Source organism: Trachypithecus francoisi, unplaced genomic scaffold (genome assembly GCF_009764315.1).
Source record: "Trachypithecus francoisi isolate TF-2019V2 unplaced genomic scaffold, Tfra_2.0 Lachesis_group10, whole genome shotgun sequence".
Taxonomy (NCBI): domain Eukaryota; kingdom Metazoa; phylum Chordata; class Mammalia; order Primates; family Cercopithecidae; genus Trachypithecus; species Trachypithecus francoisi.
The window spans coordinates 29,113,980-29,126,606 of record NW_022681455.1 but is presented as its reverse complement, the minus strand read 5'-3'; the positions used below and the strand labels follow the sequence as shown (position 1 = coordinate 29,126,606).

Sequence of the window (12,627 nt, the reverse complement as noted above, 5' to 3'; positions counted from 1 at the left end):
GTACAATTTTGATCCATGTGATTATAAGGAGCACATATTTGGTGTTATTACTAAGAAGCTTTCTGTATTAATAACACATATTTTTAGCTCACACTTTTAGAATTTAATTTATACAAACCTTTCCTACAATTCAGTGATTTATCTTTATTTTGATGTCCTGAATAGAAATGAACAAGTTTATGTTTCAATGAATAAAATTTTGAAATCAAAACATAATACACTTTTTGAAACTATCTAGGTGGAGAAGTAACATGGAAAGGATTTTTTAAAAAGAAGCTACTTCCATGTCCTGAAAACCTGAGTAATATTTAATGTAGAGTAATCATGGAGAAAATTTTCTAGTACCAATAAGTACCCATTTATGACTATGTGGGTCCATTCCCAACACTGAAGCAATTCCAGTACCTGTTTTCACTATTTGTACTCCCAAATTCCAAATCACTGTGTAGAAATTAATTCTACTAGGCAATTAACTCTAGGTCAATTTTATCCTCTTTGAAGTTAGTTGGATGGAAATGTTCCTTGGTAGTTCTTTTTATTTATGTTCTATTACCAATCTCACTATTCTTCATAGACAAGTTTCTTCAGAGAAAAACTTTGTCATGATAACTGTAGTATACTTTAAAACACTTTGTCAGGCAATTGATATAAGTGCATTTATTCATTCAAATATTACATTCTATGGACATGAGTGGCTCTAATCAGTAAATGTACACTATTAGATGGGGAAGTGAACTAGCATTTAGTCAGAAAGGCTGCCCTCCAAGGCAGCTACCACAAGCCCTTCAGTTAGCCACCTTTTGGTCAACATCTGATACCTAGCCAATTCACATAATAATTGAGGTTTAAATCCGTTATCATCCTGAAATTAATGGCACCAAATATATGAGGGTTATCTAACATATTTTAGAAACATTCTCTATTCTTATATGAAGGGCATAAGAACCTAGCCAGATGTGTAGCCTAAACTTTAGGGGTAGTGCCCAAGACTTGTTCCCTAAATGGGCCTGTGTCCAGCCATGGATAAGTTCCACTTTCTTGACGTTGACATGAAAGTAAAACCCTACTACTGTTATCTTCTTCAAATACACCTTTTATACAAGATAGTATTGGAGTATCTTAAAGGAGAGTTGTGGATTTATTAAGTTTACAGAGCAGATGACATAAACTGTCTTATGCTAATGTCTGGTTAACGAATCTCTATATGCATGGCAGAATTTGATCAGAGTCACTTTCATCATAACTGGGACATAAGATTATGGTGGTAAATGCTAACCATATATATGCCCACCTCACCTTTTTTAGGCACTATGATTAACTACCAAAAATGACCCTGGTGTCGAACATGATCAAATTGGGTTAGGCTAGTTCAAAACACACTCTATTTCTCTCATTACACACTATTCATTACTTCTTAATTTGTTGCACCTTGCTTTTAGTCCCTCTGAACTAAAATGTTTAAGAGCAAATATCAGCGAGAGTTTCCACTGTTATTTTACATTAGCTGAAAGATACAGGTATATCCCCCAAAAAATTAAGAAGAAAGAAAACTATCATTATTTTAAGATAACAGAATCCACTCCATTTTTAATACAAAAAATAAATAAGGAAGTTGTTAGAGATCCCTATAGATTCAGTGAAAAAGAAATATACAAAATAAATATTTAAAATCTTCTGCACAGCAAAAGAAACTACCAACAGATTAAACAGACAACCTGCAAAATAGGAAAAAATATTTGCAAATTAAGCATACAACAAAGGTCTAATATCCAGAATCTATAAGAAATTTAAACAAATCAACAAGCAAAAACAACCCCATTTAAAAATGAGCAAAGGACATGAATCGACACTTCTCAAAAGAAGACATACACATGGCCAAAAAGCATATGAAAACATGCTCAATATCACTAATAGTTACGAAAATGCAAATCAAAACCACAATGAAATACCATCTCACACCAGTCAGAATGGACATTATTAAAAAGTCAAAAAATGACAGACGTTAGCGAGGTTGCAGAGAAAATGGAATACTTATATACTGCTGGTGGGAATTTAAATTAGTTTAGCTACTGCAGAAAACAGTTTAGAGATTTCTCAAAGAACTCAGAACTACCATTTGACATAACAATCCCATTACTGGGTATACACCCAAAGAAATAAAAATTGTTCTACCAAAAAGACACATGCACTCGCATGTTCATCACAGCACTATTCACAATAGCAAAGACATAGAATCAACCTAGATACCTATCAGTGGTGGACTGGATAAAGAAAATGTGGCATATATACACAACGGAATACTATGCAACCATAAAAAGAATAAAATCATGTCCTTTGCAACTGCATGGATGGCAGCTGGAGACCATTATCTTAAGTGAATTAATGAAAAAGAGAAAACCAAATGTCACATGTTCTCATTTATAAGTATGAGCTAAACACTGAGTACACATGGACACAAAGGGAACAATAGACACCTGGACCTACCTGACGGTGGCGGGTCAAAGGAAGGTGAGGGTTGAAAAGCTACTGATTGGGTACTATGCTCACTATCTGGGTAACAAAATCATTTGAACACCAAACCTTAGCAAAACACAATTTACTCAAGTAACAAACCTGCATATGTACCCCTAAACCTAAAATAAAAGTTAAAAAAGAAAAAAAATTAATTTAAAATATACATATATAACTCTAACAACAATAAGCAATGAGTAATTAAAATGATACCAATAAAGATAAACTTAACAAGATATGTTGAACATTTTTAAAGTATTATTAATCTTTACCAAAAAAAGGGGGAAAACAAAATGCCACATTCTTCAAAAAACAACTATTTTAAATATAAATTTAAATGCAGACATTTTCAATAATTGTCTGCATTGTGTTTGGATTGTAACAAATTGATTTCAATATTTATTTGATCTAATTACAGCTTAGAAGAGTCAAACCATTTTCATAAACTAATAATAAGCAAGGATTTGCTCTGGCCAGCACTGAAATACTATCAATATTACTAAGAGTTTGATTCGGGGTCAGGAGCAGTGGTTCCTGCCTGTAATCCCAACATTTTGTGAGGCCTAGGCAGGAGGATAGTTTGAACTCAGGAGTTGGAGACCAGCCTAGGCAACAGAGTGAGATCCTTGTCTCCACAAAAAAATCAAAAAAATAGCCGGGCGTGGTGGCCCACGCCTGTAGTCCCAGTTACTCGGGAGGCTGTAGTGGGAAGACTACTTGAGCCTGGGAAGTCAAGGCTGCAGTGAACAGAGATTGTGCCACTGCACTCCAGTCCGGGTGACAGAGTGAGGCTCTGTCTCAGAAAAAGAAAAAGAGTTTGATTTGCAGATGATTGAAACAACATTGCCTCAAAACAGACCCTAGTGCATTTTACATTAGAATATTAAATACAAAAAGAATGACATTACAGATTAGTGTGTGATGAAGGCCTATTTGTTGATCAGTGTGGGAAAACTGATGAAAGATCTAGAAATAAAATTTGTCAGTAAAAACAATACCTAAAAAACGTACATTACTAAAAATTTCAAATTGATTTAAAAAGGTGGAGAGTTCCAGCAGAGATCCCAGTCCTGAAGCAGCGGCGAACCTCTCTTCCCCACCCCACCTCGGTGACCTGGTGGCAGCCGGGACACGGCGCCTTTGGATGGCGGCGGGTGTGCCGAGCGGGAAGAACCACGGGGAGGCTGCTGGGGCCCAGGGCCCGCGAAGGCGGAGCTAGGGACTGACCTGGCCTTCTCTTTAGGCCACGGCGCCGCAGATCCGGTCCTCAGGAGGCCTCTCTGTCCCAAATGGGCGAGACCTACCTGGTCCTGATGGCAACGGACAATGGCCTTAACGGCCCGAAGGTGAGCGGAGTCCCGGATGAGGACGGGTGGAACGGTAGCGTCCATGCGGCGGCTGGCCTTCCTTCTACCAGACCTTGATGTGGGAAGAGTGAAATGGAGTAACAGGCCACATTTGGCGCTCTGGAGATGCCCACCATGCTTTGGGAAAATTTACTGGCATTTATAGAATGACTTTGTGTATAATATGGGAAAGCTGCTCTCAGCTTCCCCCAAAACTTTTACAAGGAAACATTTGCCACATCTAGCCCTTCCAGATGTGTACAGGTTATCGACATATGATAGAGTTAGCAAACCACATATCGTGTAAATTCCCATTTATTTTTAAAAAATAGAAAATAGATGTCTTCTGGAAATGACTTTTTGAAATTGAGTTGTTGGACCACCTCTGGAAGCAGTAACAGGAGCGGACACATCCACATTTGTTTAGTGCGTTAGAGGACGTGGAGCAGAACAACTGAGAAGGAAGAGAAGAGGGTTCTGTATCAGACTCATCAGATTTAGAAGATATTTTCACATTCTTTCCATTGTTTTGTGTGTATTTTATTCCTCACTACTGTATATATGGTTGACAATGCTTAAACTTTTTTGAAATGTCTAGTCTTTCTAGATGTTCTGAAGTGCTTAAATCAGAGATAGTAAAATAACACATTTAGTAAATGTCTTTTTGTGAAAATTCATACGAAATGTTGGTGGTGGGGGGGATATCCAAACCACCAGTTGAGTAACAATACATTGTGTTTGTGCACTGCTTCAGGGCAGGAGGAGAAGGAGGCTGTGCAGAAAGCTCTATGCCACCAGTGTACTTACAGTGAGACAAGATTAACCATTATATCTTATGTCTGTGCATTTGGCTTATCTGTGTATACAATGTATATCGAGGAAAACAAGTCCTAATGTACATCTAGTCTTTCTAGATGTTATAGAGGTTGCCAGAATATGACAAAAGTAGAGTTAGTAAACTAATACTTTTGTACATTTTGTTCTAAAATTGCTAGGAAGATTGTCTTCTGAAAATTTGAGCATTCTTGCCCACTGAGTTGATGGAGATGGAAAGATTTCTAGGCCAGAATGTTCATATTTGGAAAACTTCAAATTATAACTATTGTTACATGTGTGCAGTTTACTCAAGACTGCTGTGCACATAGTGGACAAATTAACTCCTTACCTGAAACATCTAGTCTATCTAGATGTTTAGAACGATGTATATTAAATAGAGAGGTAGCAAAATATCACTTTGTAAATATCTTTTGGCTAAAATTCATACGTAATATTGTGTTTTGGAAATTGAATTGTTAAACCATCTTTGTGGGCAGTATAGTACTGTCTACACTTGTTTGATAGTTTAGAGGAAGCAGAGGGAAGAAATTGCAAAAGGTACTATGCTAGGGTGTTTATACTTGGACATTTTCAGACAGCATTTTTCTGTATGTTTTGTGCATTTAGTTTTGCTCTGTATATAGTGTATAGAATGAACAAATGAGCCCTAATTTTGCAATACCTAGTCCATAGATGTAAAAGAGGTTGCCAGTGTCTGACTAAGTACTTAGTAAAATTAGCACATTTTGTACACTCTGTGCTGAAATTCATAGGAAACCTTGTCTTCTGTAAATGACTTTTGGATAGAAATTTGTCCAACATCCATAAACATGGCATGTGCCTGTATTGGTCCATTGGATTGAAGGCCGAGAGAAAGAAGTGAAGGGTGAATGGTTTAAAGGGAAAACTGTCATATTTATAAGTTACCACAGATTATAACCATTGTTATGTGTATAATTTTATTGAACAGTACTCTGTACATAGTGGACAAATTTTATGAAATATCTAGTCTTTCTAGATATTTAGAAGTGCTTGATGTATTTAAAAGTAGAAGTACTAGAATAACACTTTTTGTAAATAGCTTTTAAAAACTAATGGGAAATACTATTTGGAACTGGAATTGTTGAACCACCTCTGTAAACAGTGTACACTCTCTGTATTTGTTCTTTTGATTGAGGGAGGTGAAATTGCAAAAACTGTTTTGCTAGTGTTTACTAGAAATTTTCACTTAATCCATTGCCTGTGTGTTACATGCATTTCATTTAACTTTACTATACTGTATGTATCTTGTATATACTGAACAAAGGAGTCCTAATTTTATATCTAGTCTAGTCTCTAGATATTAAAGAGGTTGTCAATGTATGACTGAAGTACAGTTACTAACTCTACTATGTAGACTCTGTTAAAATTCATAGAAAGGCTGTCTTTGGAAAGGACTTTTGGAAGTGAAATGATAACATCAGCTCAAAGTGACATGTGTCTATATCCACCAGGTTGGTGGTGGAGAGGCTAGACCAGAATATTCCTGTTTAGAAGACACTTTCAGATATAACCATTGTTACATGTGTGCAGTTTATTCAACACTGCTATGTATATGGTGGACAGACTGAAGTCCTTATTTGAAACACCTAGTCTTTCTAGATGTTTAGAAGTGCACAATGTTAAAAGTAGAGGTAGTAAATAACACATTTTGTAGATACCCTTTTAATTCATATGAAATATTGTCTTTTGGAAATTGATCAAACCACTTCCCTGAGCAGTACACATTTATTATATTTGTGCTGGTTTGGGAAGGAAGAAGGAGCAGAAAGTGCAAAGGGTGATTGAGATACCAGTGTGTTTATGGTGAGGCACACTTGACCATTGTCCCTTGTGTCTGCATTTTCTTTTACTGTGCTGTGTATGTAGTGTATGTAAGTGGACAAACGAGTCCTAATTTACAACATTAAAGGGAGTGCAAGTGCATGGCAAAAGTAGAGTTAGTAAACTAATACGTTAAGTACACTTTGTGTTAAAATTCATAGGGAAGACTGTTCTTAAAAACACAAAAGTGAAATTGCTAAAATCCTCTACAAGTATTATGGATGCTTATACCTGTCCTCAGGGTTGATTTAGAGATCGGAAGGGGAAGAGTTCTAGGCCAGAATATTCCTATTCAGAAGACACCTTCAAATTATAGTTCATGTTATACATATGCATGATTTATTCAATGCTACTGTGTATATAGTGGAAAACTTACTTCCTATTTGAAACATCTATTCTTTCTAAAACATCTACATGTTTAAAAGTGTACAACATAGATTAAAAGTAGAGGGATAAAGTAACACCCTTTAAGCACTTTTTTTGTTGTTTCCTGGGAGTGGTTGCATTTTTAAGTGGAATTGTTAAACTAGATGTTTTGGACAGTATGCTGATTGTTCATTGGGTCGCAGTGGATTGAGGGAAGAAGTATGCAGGCGAAGGATTCTGAGCCCATGCCCATGAGTTAGATTGATTCCATAGTCTAACCGTTGTTCTACATGTGCATTTTAGTTAATATTGTTGTGTATTAAAGGATAAGTCCTAATGCTCAAGATATGTTAAAAATAGACATAGTAAAGCAATCTCTTTGTGTTTTTTTTTAACTTTTTTTTAGGTTTGGAGGTACATGTGAAGATTTGTTACACAAGTAAACATTTGTCACAGGGGTTTGTTATTTATGTTATTTCATCACCCAGGTATTCAGCCCAGTACCCAATAGTTACCGTTTCTGCTCCTCTCCCTCCTCCCAACCTCCAACCTCAAGTAGACTCCAGTGTCTGTTGTTTCCTTTTTTGTGTTCATAAGTTCTTATCATTTAGCTCCCACTTATAAGGGAGAACATGCGGTATTTGGTTTTCTGTTCCTGCATTAGTTTGCTAAAGATAACAGCTTCTAGCTCCATCCATGCTCCTGCAAAAGATAGGATCTTGTTCTTTTTTATGGCTGCATAGCATTCCATGTTGTATATGTACCACATTTTCTTTATCCAATCTGTCATTGATGGGCATTTAGGTTGATTCCACGTCTTTGCTATTGTGAATAGTACTGTAATGAATACAGGCATGCATGTGTGAGATGGTATCTTATTGTGGTTTTGACTTGCATTTCTCTAATAGTCAGTGATATTGATCTCTTTTTCATAAGTTTGTTGACCACATATGTGTCTTTTGAGGAATGCTTGTTCATGTCCTTTGCCCACTTTTTAATGGGATTTTTTGTTTTTCTCTTGTAAATTTCAGTTCCTTACAGATGCTGGATATTGGACCTTTGTCAGATGCATAGTTTGCAAAAATGTCCTCACATTCTGTAGGTTGCCTGGTTACTCTGTTGATAATTTATTTTGCCATGCAAAAGGTCTTAAGTTTAATTAGATCCCATTTGTCAACTTTTGCTTCTGTTGTGATTGCTTTTGGTGTCTTTATCATGACATCTTTGCCTGTTCCTATGTCCAGAATGATATCGCCTAGGTTGTCTTCCAGGGTTTTTATAGTTTTGGGTTTTACATTTAAGTTTTTAATCAATCTTGAGTTGATTTTTGAATGTGGTGTAAGGAAGGGGTCCAGTTTCAATCTTCTGCATGTAGCTAGCCAGTTCTCCCAGCACTAGTTATTGAATAGGGAGTGTTTTTACCATTGCTTGTTTTTTTCAGCTTTGTCAAAGATCAGATGGTCATAGATGTGCAAGCTTATTTCTGGGCTCCCTATTCTGTTCCATTGGTCTATGTGCCTGTTCTTGTACCAGTACCAAGCTGTTTGGGTTACTGTAGCCTTGTAGTATAGTTTGAAGTTGGGTAGCATGATGCTTCCAGCTTTGTTCTTTTTGCTTAGGATTGTCTTGGCTATATGGGTTCTTTTTTGGTTCCATATGAATTTTAAAGTAGTTTTTTCCTAGTTCTGTGAAGAATGTCATTGGCAGTTTGATAAAAATAACACTGAATCTATAAATTGCTTTGGGCGGTATAGCCATTTTAATGATATTTGTTCTTCCTATACATGAGCATGGGATGTTTTTCCATTTGTTGCTGTCTTCTCTGATTTCTTTGAGCTGTGTTTTGTAATCTCATTGTCAAGATCCCTCACCTCCCTGATTAGCTGTATTCCTAGGTATTTTATTCTTTTCTGTGGCAGTGGTGAATGGGATTGCCTTTCTGATTTGACCCTCAGTTTGGCTGTTATTGGTGTATAGGAATACTAGTGATTTTTGTAAATTGATTTTGTGTCCTGCAACTTTGCTGGAGTTTTTTATCAGCTGAAGGAGCTTTTGGACCAAGACTATGGGGCTTTCTAGATACAGATCATGTCGTTGGCAAACAGAGATAATTTGACTTCCTCTCTTCCTATTTGGATGCGCTTTATTTCCTTCTCTTGCCCAATTGCTTTGGCTAGGACTTCAAACAATCCCTTTGTAAATGTTCTTTCGTTTGTTTTTATGAAGTCCTGTCTCCTAGGAGTGACCTTTGCTAATCCACCTCTTAATTAATTAATCTATGTTAGACATGGTCCTATACTTAGTCACTAGGATGATGGAAGAGGGAAAAGAGTACAGGTGAAGGAAAGAGCTTTTTGCCAATATCTCCATATCTAGAAGATGGTTTTAGGTGATAATCATAGGTATATAAGAGTATTTTTAGTAAAGTACCTGTGTTTTTGTTGACAAAATTCATTACTTTATAACATCTACACTTTATGAATACCTCGAGGTAACAATGTATGATAAAAAGTAGAGCTAGTAAATTAGCTAATTTTTAAATATCTTTTTGTTATAATTGATGGAAAAGATGCATCTTGGACATGGAATTGTTAAACCACCTTTGAGCAGTATATGTCAGGACTTACTTGTTCATCAGGGTGGCAGCAGAGGGGCAGAAGGAAGTAAAAAGGGAGAGATGAAGGCAGATGTGTTCGTGTTTACATTTTGACTATAGCCATTGATGTGTGTGCGTCTCTTTCGGCTATACTATAGGAATACATTAAGTAATCCAAAGCAAACATATCTTCTAATATTTTAGTGGTACAGATCTGCTAATGAATTCTCTTAGAAACATTATACTTAGTATGTTCTGTTGCTTTACGTTTCATTTTAAATTGAGCATTAAGGTAATACAGTATTTTAATCAGAACTCTGCCCATACTTTTATCTAGAGGTGTGTTGCCAATTTTGTCTTCAACGAAATTTTTGTCTCAAGAAAGGCAGAATTACATTTTTTTCTAACAGGTTGAGTCGGTATTGTGTATTCTTGGTTATCACAATACACAGCTTTGGGATTTAAAATTGGCAAATATTCATGATATGTGGAAAAGCATGATACATTCTGTATAATCTCAATCCCATAAAACTGAATGTTTTGTCTATGTACACACTGGACCTAGAAGGTCATGTCAAACTGTAAACTGCTTGTGATTGTGGATGACTTTGTTTTTTCTTCTTGTGTTTTTCAGCTTCCTATAATGCACATATTAACTTTTCTAAAATAAAGTTTATTTTGAAAAACAAAGCTAATATAATCATGATCAGTTTTAGCAGAATTGATTTTAATATTAGAAAGTATGGAATTATGTCTTTAACAAACATTAAATGAATACCTGCTATATGCCAGTTCCTATAACAGATGTGGAGAGCCTATAGGGAACAAAAGATAATTCCTGCTCACAGATCTTTCAGAAAGTATCATTAGATGATTCAACAGACAATTTCATCTAACTTACTTGAAAGAAATTTTTTAGATTCCATAATACAGAGTAGGTAATCAGTATGTAATTGTATCAGTAGATTACAAAATCTGGAGATTATATTCTGAGAATCTGCTTTCTCCAACACAATAAAAGTCATATATTACAAGCCCACAGCTAACATCATAATTATAAAAAGTTGAAAGCTTTCCCTCTAAGATCCAGAGCGCGACAAAGATGCCTGCTCTCACCACTTCTGTTCAACATAGTATTGAATGTCCTAGCCAGAGCAGTTACGCAAGAAAAAGAAAAAATGGTATACAAATTGGAAATGAAGAAGTGAAATTGTCTCTTCTGATGACATGATCCTTTATTTGGAAAACCCTAGGAACTCCAACCAAAAAAAATTATTCAAATAAATTCAGTAAAGTCACAGGTTACAAAATCAATATACAAAAATCAGCAGTGTTTCTAAGCAATAACAGTCATCTGAAAAAGAAAGTAAGCAATCCCATTTATAATTTAAAAAATAAATAAATTAAAATAACTAGGTGCAAATTTAACCAAGGAGGTGAAAGATTTTTACACTTGAAAACTATAAAACACTGATATTTAAAATGAGAAAAGACACAAAAATGGAAAAATACCTCATGTTCATGAATTGGGAAAATTAATACTTTTGAAATACCTATACTACCCCAAATAAAGATTCAATGCAATCTCTATCCAAGTATCAATGTCATCATTCTTGTATCTTATCTAGATGCTCAGCTCCATACCCCCATGTATTTTTTCTTATCCAATTTGTCTTTTCTGGACCTTTGTTATACAACTAGCATTATCCCCCAGATGCTGGCAAATCAATGGGGTCCAAAAAAATCTATTACTTATGGAGGGTGTGTGCTCCAATTCTTCTTTGTCCTTGACTTGGGAGCCACAGAATGTCTTCTATTGGCTATGATGGTCTATGATCGTTATGCTGCTGTCTGTCAACCTCTTCACTACACCTTAATAATGCACCCTCAGCTTTGCCAGAAAATGGTGCTCACTGCCTGGTTGAGTGGTCTTGCCAGTGCCTTAATTGTTTGCTCCTTGACTTTGAAGTTGCCAAGATGTGGGCACCGGAAAGTGGATAATTTTTTCTGTGAGATGCCAGCATTGATCAAGATGGCTTGTGTCTATCCAAAAGTAATTGAGATTGTGGTCTTTGCTCTTGGAGTGGTATTTCTTTTCATACCTCTATCACTAATTCTTATCTCATATGGAGTTATCTATCACTCAAGCTGTAATGAGGATCAAGTCAGCAACAAGGTGGCAAAAGGTCCTTAATACATGTGGCTCCCACCTCACAGTAGTAATTCTGTTTTATGGAACAATCATTTATATATATATGAAGCCACAGAATACCATATCCCAAGATGAAGGGAAGTTCTTCACTCTCTTTTACACAATCATCACACCCAGCCTTAACCCTCCGATCTACACTTTACGAAACAAAGATGTAAAGAGTGCACTGAGGAGAATACTGTGGATGAAAAAATGTTCAGCAAAATCGTGAATTAGATGGAAGAAAAGTAGAATGTAGAGCACTAAAGAAATGTTGGCATTTATCAAGAGAAGTTAAATCAATTTATTTATCCAAAACACATTCACATTCAAAGCCTGATGCTCTTAAATGACAAAAGAAAATTTAGCAAGCTTATGTTTTTACTTTGCTTTACTTTGTTTTTACTTTGTTTTACTGGTAAATACATTCAAAATTTGGAAATCACTATGCTAGAGAATAAACGACTCCACTTCTCTGCAAATCAGCCATTTCAGAGATTGAAAATCCTCTCTGCAAGTGAAAGATTTCTCACATCTACTGTGCCCTTGCTATGTTATTTCAAAGACAGTAAGTCACAGCCTACATGAAGTAATGGAGTAGGAGGATGGGAGTAATAAGGGCTTAGGATCTCTCTACAATCCTTAAACCCTGTGGCTTCTAAATTTCCACAGCAAGAACATCATACCTTTATTTCAAGGTTTTGATTCCGCTTCTTTTTTTTTTACTTTTATTTTAGGTGAAGGTTTGTTACATACATAAACACGTGTCATGGGGGGTTATTGTACATCTTACTGCATCACTCAGGTATTAAGCCCAGTACCCAATAGTTATATTTTCTTTGCAAGTGACTCTAAAATTGTCAGTTGTACACACCTTGGTAAACATAAAAAATATGAGGGAGGACAGTGAAATCAGAGGCTAAGGAAAGCATGAAGAC

General features: G+C 35.9%; 1 protein-coding gene across 1 annotated transcript; it reads left to right on the top strand.

Moving 5' to 3' along the window:
- Positions 1-9,471: 9,471 nt before the first annotated feature.
- Positions 9,472-11,921, top strand: LOC117088506 (putative olfactory receptor 2W6). Its single transcript, XM_033219804.1, is given in 3 exon segments — positions 9,472-9,593; positions 11,095-11,635; positions 11,637-11,921. Coding segments are annotated over 3 exon segments (948 nt in total).
- Positions 11,922-12,627: the final 706 nt, after the last annotated feature.